This window comes from Pan paniscus, chromosome 4, assembly GCF_029289425.2.
Source record: "Pan paniscus chromosome 4, NHGRI_mPanPan1-v2.0_pri, whole genome shotgun sequence".
NCBI classification, from domain to species: Eukaryota; Metazoa; Chordata; class Mammalia; order Primates; family Hominidae; genus Pan; species Pan paniscus.
In genome coordinates, this window is record NC_073253.2 from 64919158 (window position 1) to 64942014 (window position 22857).

The 22857-nt window shown below is 34.2% G+C and overlaps 1 protein-coding gene across 1 annotated transcript in view; it reads left to right on the forward strand.

The window, feature by feature from the left end:
* HCN1 (hyperpolarization activated cyclic nucleotide gated potassium channel 1) overlaps positions 1 to 22857 on the forward strand; it is a 443637-nt gene that overhangs the window by 297057 nt on the left and 123723 nt on the right. The window contains exon 4 of the mRNA XM_003811014.8: positions 2932 to 3150. Coding sequence (XP_003811062.3) covers positions 2932 to 3150 — 219 coding nt within the window. The remainder of the gene's footprint in view (positions 1 to 2931; positions 3151 to 22857) is intronic.

The following is a 22857-nucleotide window of genomic DNA, read 5'->3' on the forward strand; positions in this document are numbered from 1 at the left end:
AATTTGATGTTGGAAAACCCTATTAACAACAAACAAAACTACCCATATCTATTCAAAATAAAATAGCTTGAAAAGTTTATGATAATTTAAGAGTTAATTTGACAAAGGCAGGTTTGGCTTCATTGATATGTGACCTTGAAGTTGCACAGAGCCCCTCACTGTCAAAAGAACCTTGTGCTTGGTTTAATGTTCTGCTCCTGCCATCTTGAAACTCTTAATAATTTTATCTTTGAACTTATGTTTTGTAAGTGAAGTCCACTAGGACAACAGGGTGTGAACATGAGCAGCAGAGCTGCAGGATGGCAGCATCACACACACAGATTCAGGCCTGTAGGCACAGGAGACATGCAATTGGCCTAACAGCAAGGCAGCATATGCATTACTCAGCAGTCTAGATGCTATGTGTCCCTGATGTGGCCAAACCAGGACTGGGCCCAGATTAGGAGTGACTATCTGTAGCAGCAGGAGAAGCAGCAGCAACAAAGGCAGTCGTGAGAGATGAAAGTGGCTATCCATGCAGGCAGGGAGAACACCCATGGTGAGTAGACAGCTTGCTCATCAGTCCCAAGGGACAATCCCTGTAGTATCTAAACAGATATTAAATCTCCCACCTAAATTCCAAGACAATACCCATGGCACTCAGGCAGTAAACTTTGTAAATAAATTATTACAAAATAAATGTTTACACATGGGCACGGCAGTAAGCACTTTAGAAAGTCATTAGAATTCCTCAGTGTTTACAATGTCCAGTTTTGAAAGCTGCTGCAAAATTGCACAGCAGATGTCCATAAACTTAGAAATACAAATTAAATTTAAGGCTCACATTTGATGGAAAATAACACGATTTTTATATGAAGTTTTAAATTAAACCAATTATTAACAAGGAGATAATTTTTAAATTAAACTTTCTTTGTAACTAAAAATATAGCAATACAATATATAAACAGGCATTTTAAATTATATGCAAATCTTGAAACTACTTTCAATTTTTTGCACGGCCTTGACAAGTTACAGGAAATATCAGAAGAAACACTAAAACATCCTTGCATACATTTAAATTTAACATTCAATTCAATAAAAGGCAGTATAAGTGACCCTTGTGATGGAATTATTCTGTGTCTTGACTGTGGTAATAAATACATGAACCTACACATGTGACAAAATTGCATAGACATAAATACACACACACACATATAGGCACACAAATGAGTACACTTAAATTACTGAGCTATAAATGAGATGAGTACATTATATCAATGTCAATTTCCTGGCTATGAAACTATTCTATAGTTTGCAGCATGTTACCTCTGGGGAAGCTGAGTGAAGAGTACATAGAATCTCTCTCTATTATTTCTTATAACTTGCATGTAAATCTGTAATTACCTAAAAGTAAAAAATTAAATTAAAAAATAAATTCAGATATAAAAACTAAATTCTATGTGAAATTGGTATGAAACAGATTGGCATGAAAAGTTAAATATTTATTGAAAAGTTGTTCTATGAAAATCATCAGCTCCAAATGTACTCAAATATATATTTTTAAATAAATTATCAGAAGTTGACCCTAATCTCACAGCCTATAAAATACTCCTAATAGGTTTAATAAAACATTTGAATTAATAGAAAGATCATTTTTAAATTTAAAAATATGTAAAATTTAAAATTTAAATTTAAATTTAAAAATAAGTAATCTTCCAATAGCCAAGAGCAACTAATGTCATTTTCAACTAAATCATTGAAAATAAAGTTGATAATTGTATAAATTTTGATAATCTAAGAAATGAATTTCAGAAAAATAAGCCAGAAAAATTTTATGATCAATCAAAATATCACATTAATACAGTATTATTTATGGTATTACATATAATTATGACATTAAAATATTGATTTTTAAAATTTGTAAGCTTATATTTTTACTCATTTATCACTGTTATCACATTAGGTTTTATAAATAATAAAGTAGTTTTAAAGGAAAAATCTTTATATTTTATTATATTTAATAATTTTTTTCCTGCATTTTGAACCAGAGCCCCCTCATTTTCATTTTGCTCTGGCTTTTATAAATTGTGTAATACTTGAATTAGGGAGTTCAATAAAATTTATCCAAAAAATAATTTAAATTTTAACAAAAATTAGATAAGATACATTGGACAGCATTTTTAAAAAATTGAGCTTGCAATTTTTTTTAAATGACATCAGAAGTTACAACTAATAAGTAATCTCAGAAGTCAGCATTTCCTATTGTTTTCTCCAGGACATAAGCCAAGATGTTCTTTTGCCTATTTCATTTTATTATTTTATAAAAAGCCAACAAGATTCAGCCGTCTTCAATCCTGACACAAATTACAATATACATCACTTCGAGAGAGGGCTTCAAGGAAGTCTTTCCATTTATCAGACCTGTATTTCCAATATATATTTGTTCAAATTTTTATTTAAGGAAAGTTGTAGTGGTAAGGACTATACAGCTATATCAATATGGATTTTTAAAATCTGAACTTCATGGTTTTGATAAAAATGTTTATACTTGGGCCTGTATGTGTCATACTGTCTGCTGCATTTCATAGCTTGCAAATATATTATTAATACTATTTGACCACATTTCCTTGAAACCTTAAAGCATTCATTCTTGTCATTATTACTTGGCAAACCATTGTCCCAAAAGGAATTTTAGTTTTAAAAACAGCAAACTTAAAACTGACAAAGCGCATGTAAGAAACAGCAGACTGTTTCCACTTCATCATAGTAAGAAAGATTTGAAAAACATCATCATTTAATTCACAGTTAGTGAGAAGTACATTTGTAAATGCTCCATAGTAAGGATTTTTCCAGTATTCAGTATTTTATAATGCTTCTGTGTACAGGTCCTACTCACTTTTCATTCTGCCATCCTAATGGCTCAGTCAATTTTCTTTTTATCTTATGTTGCAGAATGATTCTTGGGGAAAGCAGTATTCATACGCACTCTTCAAAGCTATGAGTCACATGCTGTGCATTGGGTATGGAGCCCAAGCCCCAGTCAGCATGTCTGACCTCTGGATTACCATGCTGAGCATGATCGTCGGGGCCACCTGCTATGCCATGTTTGTCGGCCATGCCACCGCTTTAATCCAGTCTCTGGATTCTTCGAGGCGGCAGTATCAAGAGAAGGTAATTTGTTTTATTTATCGCCAATGTCTTTAACCAGCTAACCTGAACCAGTAAATTGAATTGTGTTCAAGATAACTACACCATCTCCTCTATAAAAAAAAAAAGAGATAAAATGTTTAAAGTAAAAACACACTATCTTCTTTGATATTTTGAGGTTTCTTCAAGATAGTTCTCATATCTTTTGCTTCTCTTTCTCTGTTGAATAATAATTTTTTTAAATGTGACTTTACATCTACAGAAAAAATAGCTATATATTTCAAAATGTAAAAAGCTGATAGAAGATGTTATCATGGCTCATTTTCTATCATATTTCAATAGTTAAAATAAACCCTTCTCTCGTATGTGTTAGAAAAATGTTAGCTGATTAAGTGGAGACAGGCAGCTATTGTGCATGTCCTTCTGTACCCCCCCTCATCTATAATCATAATTTATATTACAATCCATATGCTTAGCTGAGCATATATTACCCATATATCTAGATAAGTCGCCACACTCTCCAGTCTTAAAACTGGATATAACAACTGCTGTGATGCATTCTTATGCTCAGTGTGCTAATTAAAATGATCGCTGCTCTAAACTTTTCTCACAAGAGAGAGAAAAAGTAAATATAGGCAATGATTTATTCATTGGATTTTTTTTCCCACATGAAGAATTTCCTTGGCTAGGGCTAAATATAGGGTATTGGGACAGTACTAATATTCTTGACCAAACATCAGTAGCTTTCTGACAGATAAATAAGAATATTTTAAATTAATGGAACAATGTGTAATGTAGGGGCTTTGTTGATCCTGACAGAGTCATGCACCTTGCCAAAGAGCGTTTCTGAAAGTAATGATTAAAATGGCTCTAGAATATTTCTCTTGGTGAGTGATAACAGCTTAGTCTCAGAGCTGTTTTCAAAACATCCAAAGAAGTTTTCAGTTACTGCTTTATTTACAGAAGTTTTCAACACTATAATAACACAATATGTGAAAGGGAACCTAGATATTTCCCTTGAATATAATTATACTGCCACTAGCTATTACAGTGAGCAAGTTGGCATTTTATTACTGAAGTAATGAAAAGATAAACCACAAAAATTGGTTTCAGGTTCATTTTTAAATAGTCTCCAAATGAATTGGAAAGAACGAAGAACATAGTAAGGAAGAAGAGACTTTATACAATGCTGAATTTAACTAAGAATTATATACTTAAAGGAATTTGGGCTAATGTTATGGAGATTTAAGATAAGACTACATCATGTTAAATCTGATGTTTCTCTTACACTGTTGCTTTTCTTTCATTTTATGTTGCTTTTAATAAAAATGCCCCTTTCACACTTTTTTTTTTTGGTCTGCATCATTGCTATACATTTTCTCAATAAGAAAACAAATCTTTAACTTCCAGGATTGCAGTGATTAGCATTTTATTGCATATTAAATAAGCTCACAAAGTTTATGTTTTTAAATTTCCTATATTAGCCAAGTTTAACTTGGAAACTCAATGTATTCACTTATGGAATCATAGATATTTATATGCAAAGATGTTATGATTTTGTAATAATTCAAATCATGAAGTTCTTGATCTTATAAGTGTTTGATAGAGGACAAGAAAACTAGTATAACCCTTTGGTATTTACTGGCATTTGGAACAATGTAATCAGGAACAGATGATTAAAAGAATATAACTTTTTTTTTTGAAATGGATTCTCTGTCACCCAGGCTGGAGTGCAGTGGTGCAATCTCAGCTCACTACAACCTCTACCTTCGGGGTTCAAATGGTTCTCTTGCCTCAGTCTCCCAAGTAGTTGAGATTCCAGGCATCTGCCACCACGCCTGGCTAATTTTTGTATTAAAAGAATAAATTTTAGGTCTACAAACCAAGTTCTGCCAAGAAGTTTAGTTCTAAAGTTCTGTACTCATTTTATAGTCAGTGTAATCCAGGATAGGTCTTAAGGACATTATGTTACTTTTTAAAATTTTTACTTTTTATGAAAAGTATATGTTTAAATTTCAATTTAATCTTATAGCATGGCTTTACATAGTGGATGAGTAATGTGCAGCTTCTTTGGTGATTTGCCATCTTTGAGTTTGGGCTAAATTATTATCTTTTTATTTAGGTAAAATTCTGATAGGAGGCACTCTTGGGCAGGACCCAAAATGGAATGCTGGCCCTCCTATATGGTTCAGATGTAGTCCACAGAGAAGCACTCATGCATCCTTCTCCTAGACAATCTGTTAACACTCCTCTTCCTTCTCTTCCAATCCAATGAGGAGAGTGTATCTAGCCTTCCTTGACGATAGTCAGACTCCAGCGTTCGCAGACTGTTTACATGTTGTCAGATATTATTCAGAGTCCAGATCCATGTCTCCCAACCACATGAGCTTATTTCAAAGATCCTTAAATGAATTTGTTTCAAGTGTTTCCCATATGTCAGGTGTTAGAAAGTAGCCTTTTCACACCCCTATCCCAAAAGAGGTTGTAAAGGGACTCACAGCAGAGGAACTTCTCTCTCAAAAGGAATGTATTCACTAGTTCTATCAGGAAAAATCTCACCTTACCCCCTGATCTCTATATAGAATTGATAAGACTGAAGCCTCCAGGAATTATGATCCTCAGATCACCATTTACAATTTTTACTTGCATAGAAGACAGCCTCTTACATAAGCAATATTCTGATAACTCTCAGATTTGCAGTTCAATGAGCATAGGACAGATTCAGTCCTTACTTAGCATCTTTTTAGACCATTCTTTATCTCATCTAGTCCAAAAGCGTTCTTCACAGACCTGTCAGTATTATGTATATATAAAAACAATGCCCTGGTCAAATAAGTTCAGAAATGTTGATTGAAACAATGTTACAGAAGTGTTTTTTAGTGTAAATGTGTGTGCCCTGAAGATTTAACATGCCATCTTTGACCTTCATTCCAAGCCTCCATATATTTTAAGTTACTAATGTCCAAAGGAATTAACCCATAAAGACAAATTCTCCACAATGACCATTCCTTTATTTTTAAACTGATTTTGAGTGGTCACTTTCTTTTCTAGATGTAATTGCAGTTCATCTAGCCTTCATGAAATGAAACTCCTTTTGATCACCTTGGTTTTTTATACTACTACATCTTAGTTCATACATTTGGACACTCCTGGGAAGCTGACTATTATTTCTAGTTATGTCACTGTCTCCAATCAAATAACTATAGTAATAGAAGCTTTATGTGTTCACTTCTTCCTCTGCAATGAGCAAGAATTTTGGCACAATATAAATCATGACTTAAGATTCAGGGATTTGCAACTCACCTTGGTGTACTTGATATACATGAAAGACTTTTATTGTGTAAATTAAAATATGAATATCACCAACTTGAATATGACCAAAGAATAACTTTAAATATGTGAGGAAGTTATCAATTCCAAATCCCTTTATGGACTGAATAGCTTCCTGAAACTGTGAATCAAACTGCATAATTCCAGGGCAGGTGCAAAATGAGCTGTTAAAATGGACTGTGCTTTCTAATGGCAGGGCATAAGATACCAAGCCACCAAGCCAGTTCTATACCTAGATTCAAATTTTGATTATGTTATGTAATGTCGAAAGAATGTGCTGAGTCTCAGTTTATCGAGTATATGAAATAAAAACGCTAAACTTCTCCAAAATGACAAATTTATCAAGTTTTGTTAATCTTGGAAAGAGTTTATGTGATGGCTTTTTTTTTTTTTTGAGATGGAGTCTCGCTCTGTTGCCCAGACTGGAGTGCAGTGGCGCGATCTTGGCTCACTGTAACCTGCACCTCCCGAGTTCCAGCAATTTCTGACTAATTTTTGTATTTTTAGTAGAGGCAGGGTTTCACCATGTTGGCCAGGCTGGTCTAGAACTCCCGACCTCAAGTAATCCGCCAACCTTGGTCTCCCAAAGTGCTAGGATTACAGGCATGAGCCACCGTGCCTGGCCTATATATGATAACTATTAGTGGCCTTTTGGAAAAGAAGGTAAAGTTTAATGTAAGTACCCTCTCAGCTATCCAAAGGAGTAATATGTAATCATTATCCACCTATATAAAATGATACAATTTTATGTAATCATACCAAAAATATAATGTTCTAAACCTATTTAGCTCAGGCAAATGTTTTTGTTTAATTGCTTAGTTTTAATTAATTATCCATAGATCCTTGTTTTTTCTTGTAAATGAAGGCCCATAATCAGAACTGCCACATAAATTTATTCCATAGATACATTTTTAATTTTTTTAAATCAACCTAATATTTCAAATTTGTGTAAGCTAATGGTACACCCAGACACAAAAGGTGAGGGACCAAAACCTGCTCTTATCTTCAAGCTATTCAAATCCCATTTGCAATAGAGTTTATTTCAGCTCATTTAAAATAAAATAATTGTGGTTAAGATATATACTTTCTTGGTTATATGCTCTTCAAGAAAACTTTGGATGTAGGAGGAGTGGCACCAAATAAACTCTTAAGGATCCTTAAATTTTTAAGCATCATTGTTCTCTCAACATACCAAGTGATTCTTACCTTCACTCCACCCCCTTAAATAGTTTTACCCCTTTCACTATTTACATAGATTCGGCCCTTTCCTTTGGAAGACTGTGGGAATGTTTCTTGATCATGCCATTGTATAGTCATTTGTTTACCATATTTACTCTCTCTGTCCAGAGGGAGTATAAGCACCATTTTCTTATTTTTATTTTGCTTGAACACAGATCACTTTTTAGAAATGAAATATTCAATCTGCTTTCTCTTCTAGAATTCTGAGATTTATTTCCCTGGGAGCAAGAGGCATATTATCAAAGTGCCTCTCATCAGATTTGAAACCATTTCTTAGTCTTGGGCTAATCACGGGTGTGTTCTGCTTCAGGAGATGATGGAGCCTTCTCTCTCAGAAAGACAGATGGGAGAGTTTGTCATTATTGTCATGTAATTCTAAGTCTTCAATTTTTTAAGCTATGTGACTAGAATAATGGCTGAGCAAAGAGGAACAGTTTGGAGTAATGCCCATAATCATTTATGAATAATACCATTATTTAGTTTTAAAAGAAAAAAAGTTACATCCTGTTTTATAGCCCATCTTCATTACATCAAGAAGCTTAGTTGAGTTACTAATTTGGTTTGCTGATTTTGTAGCATTCAGTAGCATTTGCCTTCAGAAGAGCAGAGGGACTTTGAAGTTATAATGATCTTGACCTTGAAAAATCATATCGACTGAGTACTTAAATGAAAAATGTTTTGATACCCTAATGTGCATTAGGATTATTCTTAAGGGGAAGAGCTAGCTCTGAGATCCAAGTGCTTTCAATCAAGCATTTCACTTGGTTTCCTTCATAATTCTTAAATGCTTTCCTCTTTCCTTTACAAATAAGAATGCCTTGAGTACAACTCCCACATAATACCTTAGTCAAAAATTTTTTATTAGGCTACAGCATGTACTTTGCTTCCCGGGAACTGAATTTAACATACTGTGGTATGTTAAATTGGTAGTAGAGCCAAACGTTCTCAGGCGAGGGAGATCCTAGGGCTGGGAACCTCTGTGAGATTCTCTTGCAGGAAAACACCAGTGTGACAACGCTTGGAATAACTTAATGTAGCCATTGGAGTTGCTAGCAAATCAGGCTCCTGGTACAACAATGTTGCTTTATATTCTCATCTGGGGCAAATAATTTTTATATTAACTAAGTGTTGTTATAAAGTCTGGAGTAAGTCTTTATAAGGGAGGGAGTTCGAGACTTAATTTAACTAAATAGAAAAACAGAAATTTGCCAATTGTAAATCACATATCCCATGATTTTTCAAACTTTGTATTTTGATATAACCCACTGTGGCATATGGCATCCCTTTTCCGCAGTGATAATTTCTGTGTCAATACTCTAAGTTATATGCTGGAATGTCCTACATGTATATTGTAGATATTCACAGTTTCAGGACTGTGCAAAGTGCTAAAGATTTCTCCATACTAAACCTTAATTTAGTTTTTTGCTATTTACATTTATTATTTTTTACAGCACATATGTTAGCTTCTTTTTATAGCTCTAAAGTAGAGCTGTATTTTCCATTTAATTAATTGATTATGCATTTGATATTTTAGAACTGTCTGAATTTTTGAGTTTACTCCCCAAAGTTCTCTTTCAAGTATTCTTACTGTATTTGTATTCCTTATATGTCATAAGATAGAAACAAACTGTGAAGCACTTTCACAGGGAAACCTGGTGGCCAGGGAGCCACTAATCTGATAAGAACCCACATTGACAAGAATCAACCTGCATGTAACTTGTGTTTGGTTAGCCACTTTACTGGGATGCACTGGAAATGGACCTTGAAGAATGAAGAGGTAATCAGCAGGCAGAATTAGTCACCATGAGAGAAATGTCTCAGAAAAATGTCCAAATTCTGAGAGAATTTCTGGCAGACAGGAACAAAGTGTGCAAAGGCCCTGAGGTAGAGATGTATGAGACATATTGAATAGTCTAATTTGAATGAAACAATAGCTACCTTGCTGGGGAAAGTGTGAAATAGCCTAGATTATGGCCTAAGAATAGTTTTGAATTCTGGAATGATGAGATTGTACATTATGAAAGGGATATCCTTTGAAAAACTTAGCAATGGTAAGTCTGAATTAAAATTGTCTTTTAGAAAAATAAATCACAACAGTGCATGAGATACGACGTATTCCTAACCTAGAATCTAAGATTCCTTGATCAAAATTGTTTCTGATGGAATCATTAATACAAATATGTTAAGCAGGAATTTGAGCCCATTAAGTAGGTAGAGATAACTCTAATAAATAAAACTTTAGGAAACAACATTTTTATAAGTAAGTAGGATCCAAATAGTCTTCAGTTATAAGTTGTCGTGTTATTTGAGCTTCAAATAATCTATTTTGTTCCTGTACTCCATGCATTCCTGTAGAATGCTAACCATGTGTCAGGTCTAGTACCAGATGCTAGGCACATAGTGAGCAAGTAGACATGGTACCTCCTCTCATCAAGCTTCTTGTAATATAGTGGGTGGGGTTAGGAGGATATATCACCTAATAGAAAGATTCATAGAAAGCACTACATAATTTTTTTAGGAAATTAATGCTATGAGTGGAAATGTACAGGTGAGATAAGAGATTTTAAGATTTTTTACTTGATTCATATGGAATACAGTAGGGTGAAATGGGGGGAGAGAAGAAGAAATTATATTATATTTGAGAAGAGACCTGAAAGATGAGAAGTAAGACATGAAAGTGAACTTCATGAGAAAAAACTGAGGTATGAAGAAGCTTACCACAGTTCATGAACAGACAGATAGAAAGTGTAGCTAGAACAGAGAGAAAGGTGAAATGACTCTAGATAAGACTGGAGAGGCTGATAGGGATCAGTTTAGGTGACACCTTGTAGGCCTAGGCAACCATGCTATCTTGTAGCCTAAATGCCTTGAGAGTCTAGTAGCAATATGAAATGGAAGAGTGATGAGATTAGATTTGCTATTTTTAAAAAATGTCAATCAACAGTGTGTATAATAGATTAAAGGAAGGCAAAACTGGCCTGGCCTTCTTTGGCGTTACACAGTTTTCCAGTGCAAACTTGCAGGGACCTAGGTGAGATTTCCATTTTAGCGGGTGGACATATTAAACAGGGTGGGAATACTAAATAGCCATTTTATATTGAAAAATACTATTAGGACAAATACTAAACTTCTGTAAGACAGAGACTCAACAATTCAATAACTTAAAGAACTATATGATTTCACAAATAAACTTTGTGAAATGAGAGGGGTAAGTGGGATGACACTGCTCCAAATGGCCGTTTGTGAGTATAGGTTCGTCCAAGTTGTTCCTCCACTATCACCTAGGACAATGCTTTCCAAACTTTAGTGTGCATCATAGTCACCTGAAAAGCTTGTTAAAACACTGATTTGTGGGCCACATTTCCTGAGTTTCTGCTTCATTAAATTTGCAGTGGGGCTTGAGAATTTGTGTTTCCAACAAGATCTCAGATGCTGCTGCTGCTACCGGTCCAGAGACCAGCACCACCCTAGGGTATTGTTCTTGTCTGCATGTTTGAAGCTGTGCCGGAGACATGTTTGTCTTCCAGCTCATGACAAGAGGAAGAGAACACAGCGGGACAGGCATATTACTTCTTCTCATGGTTTATTGATGAGAACTTAATTATTAATATATTTCTACTCAAGGAGGCTGAGAAATTTTTTCTAACTAAGCAGAACTGTGACCACTCAACAACTCTATCCATAGGGAACAAGCAGAGAAGAGATTTAGGTGGGAAAATAGTGGCCTGTGCCACAGATACAAGAACAAAGATGAAGAGCTAGGAAAATGCTTGGAATTTCTTAGGAAGTTCATATATTTTGAATGGGCAGTGGAGTACTTGAAAAACAATAGTAGATGTAAGGCCTAAAATCGTCTGTATTTGGTTTGGTAGGCAATGGAGAACCACTGAGACTTTGAGTCACCATAGCCCTCCCCTTTTCCATATTTTTGTTTTCAGTTTCGGTTACCTGTGGTAAATCATGGTCCAAAAATATCAAATGGAAAGTTGCACGAATAAACATTCACATAGCTTTTATCACAGTATATTGTTATAATTGTTCTATTTTATTATTAGTTATTGTGCATCTCTTACTGTGCCTAATTTATAAATCATACTTTATCATAGGTATGTATGCATAAGAATAAAACATTGTATATATAGGGTTTGGTGCTATCTGCAGTTTTAGGCATCCCTGGGAGTCTTGGAACATATGTCCCACTAATAAGTGAGGACTACTGTATATGGCCTGGTGCTGTAAGATGATAGATGACAGAGAATGTGGAGATATACAGGGTAAGAAGTGGCAAAATAATAAAATGTAGGGTGAAATTGCTATCTTCTGTTAAGCCAACTGTTAGAAATGTTGGAATGCATTATCTAGAATGCATCTTATACACCGTGTCTTATTTACCAGGAGTAATGAAGTGCCCCTAAGTAAAACATTAGTTAAATGTATCCTCTTTATTAACAAAGATATCACTGTTATTAAAAAAATTCAGTATGTAAAATATTTATTTACCAATAATGTTTTCCCCTGAATTTTCAATTGTAATCTGATCATTTATTGTGAATCACTAACGTGGATTTTTCTCTGCCATTCCTAAGAAAAGGAAATTTGCATAAAACATAATTATATTATTTGTATCATAAATAGTATGAAACAATAATATGAGAGTAAGATATTATAGTTTACTTTCTGAAGTCAAAATGTTTCTCTCTGAAGAATATATGAAGTAACTCATACATTTTGAACAGAATATATTGATACTGTGAAGTTAAAATACAAATTAAAAACTTGATATATATATGAGACAACTATAAACCCCTTTGGGACAAAATATTTTCAACTTTTTTTTCTGACTATACCAGTATTTTACTTAAAGGATAAAAACATATATTCAGATTATAATATAACATAAATGATTATATTCCATATTCATTGCTTAAGCTTTGCCAAGTGAAATTATCTTACAATAGTATATTTGTTTTAAAAGATTTCTTGCTGTCTCCCACTTACTGAAGTTATTACTAGAATTAATGAACTAAAAATTTAAAAGTTACTTTAGCAATTTTGGAAAAGCCTCTATTAAAATATTTAGATTGGCATGTATAATAAAAATGATCGTAAATTTTAGCATGAGAGTGTTATTAAGTGATATTTAGAGAGGATTCAAGATTTCTATTAAAGGATGTAAATAGACTCAAGTTTTTCTTCCAATGAGAATATAAAATACTGAATTTTATTTTAACGTGAGAAGATTTTTAAATTTTATTTCCAAATGATGAGCTGATTAGAGCACTGAACAATTTTTTAGTTATTTACAGAAATAACTTGCATATTTGGAGCTCAGATTGCTAGTAATAATGAGCCCCTGAACTAAGCTCCACCTTTGAACTTTGTAGAAAAGCAACACAGTATAAGTAGATGCAGAGCTGCTAAAAGTAGATGCGCAGAAAGGACAGAGGAGAAAGAGAAAAAGAAAAAGAGAAAAGGTTGGCTGGGAGCTCTGGCTCATGCCTGTAATCCCTGCACTTTGGGAGTTCAAGGCAGGAGGATTGCTTGAACCAGGGAGTTCACAACTAGCCTGGGCAACAGAGGGAGACCTTGTCTCTAGAAAAAGTGAAAAATAAATTAGATGAACATGATGGCTCGCACCTATACTCCCAGCTACTCAGGAGTCTGAGGTGGGAGGATCACTTGAGCTGGGGAGGTTGAGGCTGCAGTGAGCTCTGATCACACCACTGAACTCCAGCATGGGAGACACAGCAAGGCCCTGTCCAAAAAAAAAAAAAAAAAAAAAAAAAAATCTATAAGCAAGCAAGAAGTAGGAACAGAAAAATGGTAAGCACAATAAGTATAATATTCAGCAACTGAAATGTCCCCACTGCTGTGGCACAATACAATGGAGGACCATGACATATAGCTTCCAATTGATTTAGATAAGACTCTGGTTGAAGGACTCCTGTCCAGCTCCACTAAAATGTGGTCAATTCATAAAATGTATTTTTATTACAATGAGAGCTCCTTCTGTTTTAGTGGTATCTGGCAGGAGGATTGTAGAGCTAAGCTGGTCCTGGAGAATCCAGAGGATTGGGTCCCATGTGCTGTAAGAGGAAATGAGGCTCTGAGTCACACAACGGCTGTGTCCAGCCAAGAATGCGATTATTCCCAAACAGACACATGGCACTCAAGTAGAATGTGGTAATTGTGGAATTTTATTTGCCAATTCGCCCAAACTTACATTTTATATTTAATTGCATTCACTATTTAATTCCTCCGATTTTTCACCCAGTTTTTAAAGTATTTAAAGACAAATGGGATTTTTAATAACCACTGAAACATACCTTGCAAATACGGTAAATATTGTTTAAAGTATCAAGAAACTTTACAATAGATTTTCAGAAAATTCGCAATAGATTTGATCATACTGAAATATGTTAAAATGTCTTTAAGGGGTGAAAGGTTAAAAGCCTTAATTGCCTTTATTTCCTGACTAGATGACTCATTCTTCCTGGCTTCTTGGCAGTAATATTATAGCTTTCAACTCTTGCAAGCCCCAGGAAGTTATATGAAAACACAAATTTAAGAAATTAAATTTACAAATCAATTTCCTTTTTTTAATTAAAAAAATCGAATGACTACCTTCTCAACTTTCATAAATTAATAAGTGCTCTTTATGCAGTTACAGTGGTAATCCCTCCTATGAGCAATGTAAAAAATCTAGCAATAAGGGATATTAGGTCCCCATGTTTTATAAAAATAATATAAAATAGTCCCATTCTCAACCCAGTTTTAGATATTAACTGGAAGCTAAATTCACACAACAGCTAAAGAATCAGAATAAAGAAAACAGTATTCTGAGTATGAGTGTGCACAGGACTAACTAGTGTTAGCATATATCGACATTTTAAATTGCTAAATTACCATCCAGATAATTAATGCTATGTAGACAATATTGACACAAATATTTTCTTAGTTTAAAAGTTGTCTGGTTAATTTTTTGAAGTCTCCAGTTCTGGAAAAAAGGAAGACTTTTCTATTTATGATCCTCATTATGATTTTAATCTCAATTAATTCACATTGTAGAGATAAGAAAACTGAGATCCAAAGAGATTAAATTAGATTCCACATTTATACCTCTAACTAGCAGAGTCACAAAGATACAAAGCAGCATTCTTATTTCCCAAACAAATGTGCTTTGGAGAAATCTATAGATAAATGATGAACTTAAAATTCTCAGAAGTGCTTTGCAGATCAGCCTTTGCATTTTTCTTCCAACCTCCAAAATTAGTCCATAACATCCAAAGAAGACCTCACTGACAGCTAGATTTATTATTCTAAGATTTTTTTCCATCCGTAAAAACAAGTTTATTTGAGAAAGATCAAACATTTGATGAACAGTTTAATTAAATTCTTCCCTGTTTGATCACCTGTGTTTAGTAAACAAGAATGTTAAGTGAGCAATATATCGAAATATAAATAAATCTTCACTTAAAAATTTATGTTCTGCAGTGCTGTTTATGTGCTTTTGGCCATATAAACAGTGAAGTTATACTTTAGAAAATTGATTTTCATGAGTTTTATTAATTTAAAATAGTATGAACTTTGAAATAATATGAAATACCATAGATCTCACATTATTCCAAAGATTTTCTGTGACTATATTGGATGTAATATAGACATCATTTAGATATCTGTGGGTGTTTTTAGTATCTTATTACATTCATCTATCACAAGGCTTTTATCTACTTGAAAGGAAATGTACTTGGCATTGCAAGCAGCTTTACTAAACACCAAATACTGCACGGGGATGTACAGGAAACATGAGTATATACGGTGGCTGTTAGGCTTTGATCATTAGAATTCCCCCAGCAAACTCTTTGATGAGTTATTTTCCCTATTTAGTAGATAGAGAATTTGTGGCAAAAATTGATTATAAAACTTTTTCTAGGATACAGAACATTTTACTGTTTTAGAATATAAATAAATATAATCAATTTCAGGAGTTTTGATAGCAACTTCTTACCTGTTTCTCAGATGTTGTATAAGGTTGTTTTTGTTTGTTTTGTTTTTTGTGGAGCAAAGGATGTGGAATTACTAACTTGGTATACAAACAAGGCAAGAGAATCTGTGATTCTTTTGTATTTTACTATTAAAATATTGTGGAAAAAACAAACATTTTATATTATCTGGAAATAACCCAAGTTATTTTTGATTAATTAAAGTTAATAGTTTTCATATTTCTTCATGGATTTTTTTTTTTTTGAAACAGAATCTGTCTCTGTCACCCTTGCTGGAGAGCAGTGGTGAGCACGATCTCAGCTCACTGCAACCTCTGTCTCCTCAGCTCACCGCAACCTCTGCCTCCTGAGTTCAAGCGATTCTCCTGCCTCAGCCTCCCGAGTAGCAGGACTACAGGCATGTGCCACCATGCCTGGCTAATTTTTGTAGTTTTAGTAGAGATGGTATTTCAACATGTTGCTAGGCTGGTCTGAAACTCTTGACCTCAGGTGATTCGTCCGCCTCGGCCTCCCAAAATTCTGGGATTACAGGCATGAGCCATCGTGCCCAGCCTCCTCATGGAATTTAAATCTAGGTGTAGATTTTGAAATTATGTACCATGTTTTAAAATTATAATCATTTATTTTCAGGAGGCTTAGTTTAAAAAGTTACACTAATTTAAAAGAGGAGGTGGTAGCAATAAAACATGCAAATTAGTAATCTATAACAAATTACCAGAATTCTGAATACATGCCCATTGCATTCTTTAAAATGTACTTTAATCAATTGGTATAGTAGAAAATGCATAGACGATAGCATCACACTGAAAAATGTTAAATCCCAGCTCTGCATCTTCATAACTGCATGACCACAACAAGTTTTATAGTCTCTTAGAGACTCATTTTCTTCATCTCTAATAGTAGTTAATTATTTTTACTCAATAACACTTTACAAACAAACGTTATGACAAACCTCCTATATAGAGATCATTTTAATCTCAATTAATTCACATTTTAGAGATAAGAAAAACAAGATCCAAAGTTTTCTCTGTAGTGTAGTAGTTATATTTTTCCAAATTTTCCTTTCCTAACATTACAATAAAGTCCCCCATTTAATCGTAACAATTGCTTAAGTGCATCAGTGAAGAATTGGGTGTATTCATCATTTCGTAATTTCATGATTTCATCATTATTTCATCTGAGATAAAATTCAGAAAGGGAAATGTACTTTCTAAGGTATACATGTTGATTCTTCTTGTTTGAATAGTTTATCAGATTCATTAATTCATCAGGTGTTATTTAGTGCTAATAATATTTCAGACACCAAAGTATTTCCAAAATTTGAAATACGGATAATACAGATATGACCACTGTCTTCATGTAGAATACAGGTTAAGGAGGAGACAGACCAAAAATCAATTAATAAGTAAGTCAAAAATTTAAAAGAAGCAAATAAGCAGGTATATCATATAATATGGTGTTATGAAGAAAAGGAATGAAGAATTTAGAGAATAATGAGAGTTATCCGGTTAATTCATATATTAATTCATTCAGTCATCAAATCCAGTACCTTCTATTTGTCAGGCTGTTTTCTAGGTACTGAGGGTACCATATTAAACATGACAAGTCTCTGTCTTCATGCAGCTTACAGTGTACACAGGTAGTAAATATGAAAACATACAAGGGCATAAGATGCTTGCAGATGATGATAAGTGCTCTAAACAAGATAAAACAAAGTAATTGGATAGGGAATAACATGTGGAGGGAAGAGAGTTACTCTATTCTCCTAGAAGGGTTAGTTGGAGAAGTCCTTTCTGGTGAAGTGTCACTTATGCTGAGACAAGAATGCAAAAACATCTGAAGGAAGATGTTTTATTATCAGAGAAAAGAGAAAGTACACAGCTGCTGAGATGGGAAGAGCCTAACTTGCTCTAGCAATTCAAAGTCAGTGATGTAGGAACAGAGTCAGTGCGGAGGACAATGGCTGGACAGTAGGATTCAAGCTCAAATAGGAAGACAGGCCAGATCAGGAGGCATCTCCTTGTCTGATTAGTTTACATTTCAATGGGGAGCCATTGGAAAGGTATAAGCAGGGAAATAATATGATTTGTTTTTAGTTTTGAAAAGACCATGTTGGCTGTGGTGTGGGGTGTAGGTCCAGTTTGGACAAGAATGGAAGCAGGGGACTTGGATAAGAGATCCCAGGAAGATGTGATGGTCTGGGCTTGAGAGATGGCTTGGATATAGCAAGGAGTGGGAAGGTCTGGGATTTATGCAGGCAGGAGAAGTGGCAGGACTTGCTGGATTGATGGAATAGATGTGAGAGGATTATAGGCAGGTGATGAATCTGGAAAATGTCTCTTTAGCAAGGTAACATCGGACCTAGCCCTGATGGATGAAATGGAGCTGACCATGTGAGGAGTAAGGGACGAGGGATTGTCATATGGGAAAGAATCATTATGACAAAAATACTAACTTTACATGAATGAGAGCTTTAAGTGAGCTTTTTTACTTTATTTGTTTCAAATTTCTGATGGCCATTGCTTTGTAGTTTGTAATTTATCTATATAGAGAGGATGTAGTAGAAAGTAAAAAATTCACTTGGCCCTGATGTATCCATAATGATAGAAGAGAGAGACCCTAGAATCTACGTTTTGGGAAGAAACTTATCTGAAGTTGTTTTCCTGTCTTATATCGTAGGATAGGTTTCTGCTGGTTCAAAGAACTTCTCAGAATGATTTTTACAAAAATATTAAATTATTTTCAAAAGTATCATATTTTATGAGGCTTATACACCTTAATATACCTTATTAACAAGCTATGTTCTTCATGATTGCACTTGCTAATCCTATAATTATTATTGAGATTCTTACATAAATTAACTTTAAGAAATTGAACAGGAAATCTAGTTTTGTTGCCTTCAAAAGAGCTTTGCAATATCATAACAACTCTCCTTCAATGGAAAACTCTGTATGATTCAGGGTACCTGAAGATAGATGCTAATTATCACTGTGCTCACAGCACACTAATCTTGACTGTGCCATTTTCTCTGGAAGAGGAAATAACATTTAATATTTTCTAGTTTTACATGAAGGAAGGGAATTAATCTCACTTTGAGCAAGCAACGGGATGTCTTATCTCGTGGTTCCAGAAAGTTTCCTATCTTGTAAATAATAAAACGATTTCCTTATAGTTCTTTGCCACAAAAATAGAATACTACTTTTTCTATAGTATGTAATGGGAACTACAGGTCTAACAAAGGCACAAAATGTACAAAGAATTCTTATTAGGAGTCTTATTAGGTGTCATGGCCATGAAGTCTTATGTGCTCTAGTTTTTATTTTTTGTCATAAAACATACGTAACATAAAATATATCATTTTTACCATTTTCTTATGATGAAAAATGTGTCCATTTATTATAAACATATTTAGTAACCCAGAACTCTGCAGTTTTGAACCTGAGTATCTCCATAACCAAATCTCCTATGTAACTTAAATTATTCCAGAATGTTTTCTAGACATATGCTGGATATCCATAGAATATACAGAGACTAATGGTGCTACTGTTTGAATGTTTGTGTCCCTCCAAAATTCATGTTGAAGCTTAATTCCCATTGTGTTGGTATTAAGAGGGAGCCTTTTGGGAAGTGATTAAGTCATGAGCTCTTGTAAATGGCATTAACACCCTTATAAAAGAGGCTTCAGAGAGCTGCCTGGCCTTTTTGCTCTTCAATTATCTGAGGACACAGTAAACAGCAACAAGGCACCATCTTGGAAGCAGAGAACAGACCTCTCCAGGCACTGAATCTGCTGATGTCTTGATTGTGGACTTCCCAGCCTCCAGAACCATGACAAATAAATGCCTGTTCTTTATAAAGTATCCCTTCTAAGATATTTTGTTATATTGAAGCATGAATGGACTAAGACAAATGGATCCTAACTCTTCAAACTTGTCCCTCAAGTTCTCTCTTATTTACTTAATATATATTGAATATATTTACATATCTGTACCATAAATAAGCCTCTCTTTTTTTCTCTTTATTTTGTTATGTAATCATCACCACTATCCATTTCTCGAACTTTTTCATTATCCCAAACAGAAGCTCTTTACCCATTAAAGAGTCACTCCCCATCCTTCCTATTGGTTTTTATTATTAATTTTCAGATGTGGTTTTCTTTCCGTATCAAGTAGTATTTTAATAAAAAACAGAATCTAAAATTGTATTTTATAGCACTATCCAAGCCCCTTGTTATGCATTCCATGAAAATATTTGTTAGTCTAAGCTTTCCTCATAGATCTTATACAGATTTGTGGTAACCACAATGTTTTATTTGTATTCTTAAGCAGAAAAACACAAATAGAAGTTTCATAATACATTCATAAAAATAAGGAGGTATCTTGTGTCTTTGGATGAATTATACAGACATAAATTGGTTAATTCATGTTATCATAACAGATTGGACATTACCCAGGCTATTGTGTTTTATTTCCTTTACATAGTTTCAAACATACACAAACTTTTCACTAAATTTAAGTTTTAATTTCTCAAAAGTAATACTTCCTAGATACCATATTTCTTAGATACAATTCAGAGACCATGAAAAATGAAAATTTTCCTAAATAGTGTTTGACATTAAGAGGAGCATATCATAGAAAAGAGCTCATTAAAAAGTCAGGAAACAGGTGCTAGAGAGGATGTGAAGAAATAGGAACACTTTTACACTGTTGGTGGGACTGTAAACTAGTTCAACCATTGTGGAAGACAGTGTGGCGATTCCTCAAGCATCTAGAACTAGAAATACCATTTGACCGAACCATCCCATTACTGGGTATATACCCAAAGGATTATAAATCATGCTGCTATAAAGACACATGCACACGTATGTTTATTAGGGCACTATTCACAATAGCAAAGACTTGGAACCAACCCAAATGTCCATCAATGATAGACTGGATTAAGAAAATGTGGCACATATACACCATGGAATAATATGCAGCCATGAAAAAGATGAGTTCATATCCTTTGTAGGGACATGGATAAAGCTGGAAACCATCATTCTCAGCAAACTATAGCAAGGACAAAAAAACAAACACCGCATGTTCTCGCTGATAGGTGGGAATTGAACAATGAGAACACTTGGACACAGGAAGGGGAACATCACACACCGTGGCCTGTTGTGGGGTGAGGGGCTGGGGGAGGGATAGCATTAGGAGATATACCTAATGTAAATGACGAGTTAATGGGTGCAGCACAGCAACATGGCACATGTATACATATGTAACAAACCTGCACGTTGTGCACATGTACCCTAGAACTTAAAGTATAATTTTTTAAAAAGTGCACATGAAAGAAAAACAACAAACAGTGACCCAACATTGGAAAATTAATCAATGAATGGATAGATAGACAACAATTACTTATCAACCTCCACATGGAGATAAGGGTGCTTAAATTTTCCAGTTAGAGGTAGAGAATATATTCTGATGTTGCCTGGCTCCAGGCAGGTTCTCAAACTCAGATGGAACATATACAGTTGCTCCAGAATGGAATACTTCTTTCTTTCTGGACACATTTTCTAAATGCCTCTTTATCTAGAGTTATCAAGAAAATTGGCACTCTAGTTTATAATTATTGTAGTTACAAAGGATATAAAAGTTTGACCCAAGAATTAATAAGAACTGAAGAACAACAAAACATGCTGAATGGTAGGGTTGATGAGGGATAATGACAAAGATTACGCATTAGGAAATTGGAGCCCTGGTTTTCTTCCTGACATTTGCTAACTAGGTATAAAATTTGTGGAAATGAATTTGCCTCTCTGGGTTTCTTTTCCTCATCTGTAAAATTAACATATTCAAATTAATTATTTCTGTGGTGCCCTCCAGTTCTGAATGTCTCTTTCTATACTAAATATGTATTAATCTCCTTTGGACCACCCAAAAGGCACTTTAAATGTCTTTTGGGTCATCTTTATACACATAATTCATTAATGTATAGTACTAGTTGAGGATACAGAGTAAGGAGATCCCCTTTCTTAATATCATCTGACCTCTTCTATTCTATATAAATAACTTTCAGGGCTTATGCCAGTAATTATTTCTAAGACTAAATACCATCTTTCTATACAGCCTTCTTGGGAGGCTTTCTTCCACTAGCTGTAGGTTTGAGCTACAACCCAATTTGTTATAGTATTATGTATTTATAGTAACACCCAGTCACATACCTACCTGACTTCTAACTATCTCAAGTAGGTCAGTCACAAAACCGGAAATAATTAAGCTAAAACACTGCTGAGTCTTAGGGAGATAGGTGTCAACATGTAGGTATAAGGAGTGTTTGCATTTCTTGCCTTCTCAAATACATCACTTTTTTTTAACTGGCTTTACCAAAGTCATTAACTTTGGTCTCGGTTAGTTTCAGCAGGCAGTCTGTCAACTAAGGCTATAAAGATTAGGTTGCAAGTGATTGTGTAAAAAACAGACCCCTAAGTATTTGAAAAGTTATATTAAAAAATAGATCAGACCACAAAGAAAGAAGCAAAAAAGATCATTTTTAATAAACACATTTGTTTTGATTATTAATATTTAACAAATGCACAAAATATTAAATAGTCATGAACAGAAGAATGGGAATTAGGTCTCAAGACAAATGTGAAATTTTATTGAGTATCTTGAAATCTGAGAGACTTCTAGTTATTTTTTATATCTGCATTGAATTCCGACTGCCACCATTTTTCTTGATCTATGGTTGTCCATTTTTGTTTGAGCAGTTTTCTGAAGGCTACAACTTCACAAGGCTTACGTTTATTATTGCGATATTTTAATTCTGTGAATTTCAAGGCTTCTATTTTTCTGACACCTGTATCTCTATAACTTCCACCACTTTCTCTAGTTCTGCCTAGTACAGTAGAGCTAAGTCAAACCTTTTCTTATAATTACTTTGTTGTCCAAGATAGCATTCCAAGTTTTCTCAACAAGTCTTCATATGCCCTATTTTTCTCACATGACAAACACCTGGTTGCACTCTTCTTATTCTAGACCAGTGGTTCTCAGACCTGGCTGAACATTAGAATTACCTGAAATCTTCTAAGAAATCATAATGTCAGAAAGTCACAGAAGATTTTAACTGGCTCCTTCACCAATATATGACAGATAATTCACAGAAAAAAAGTGAGCAT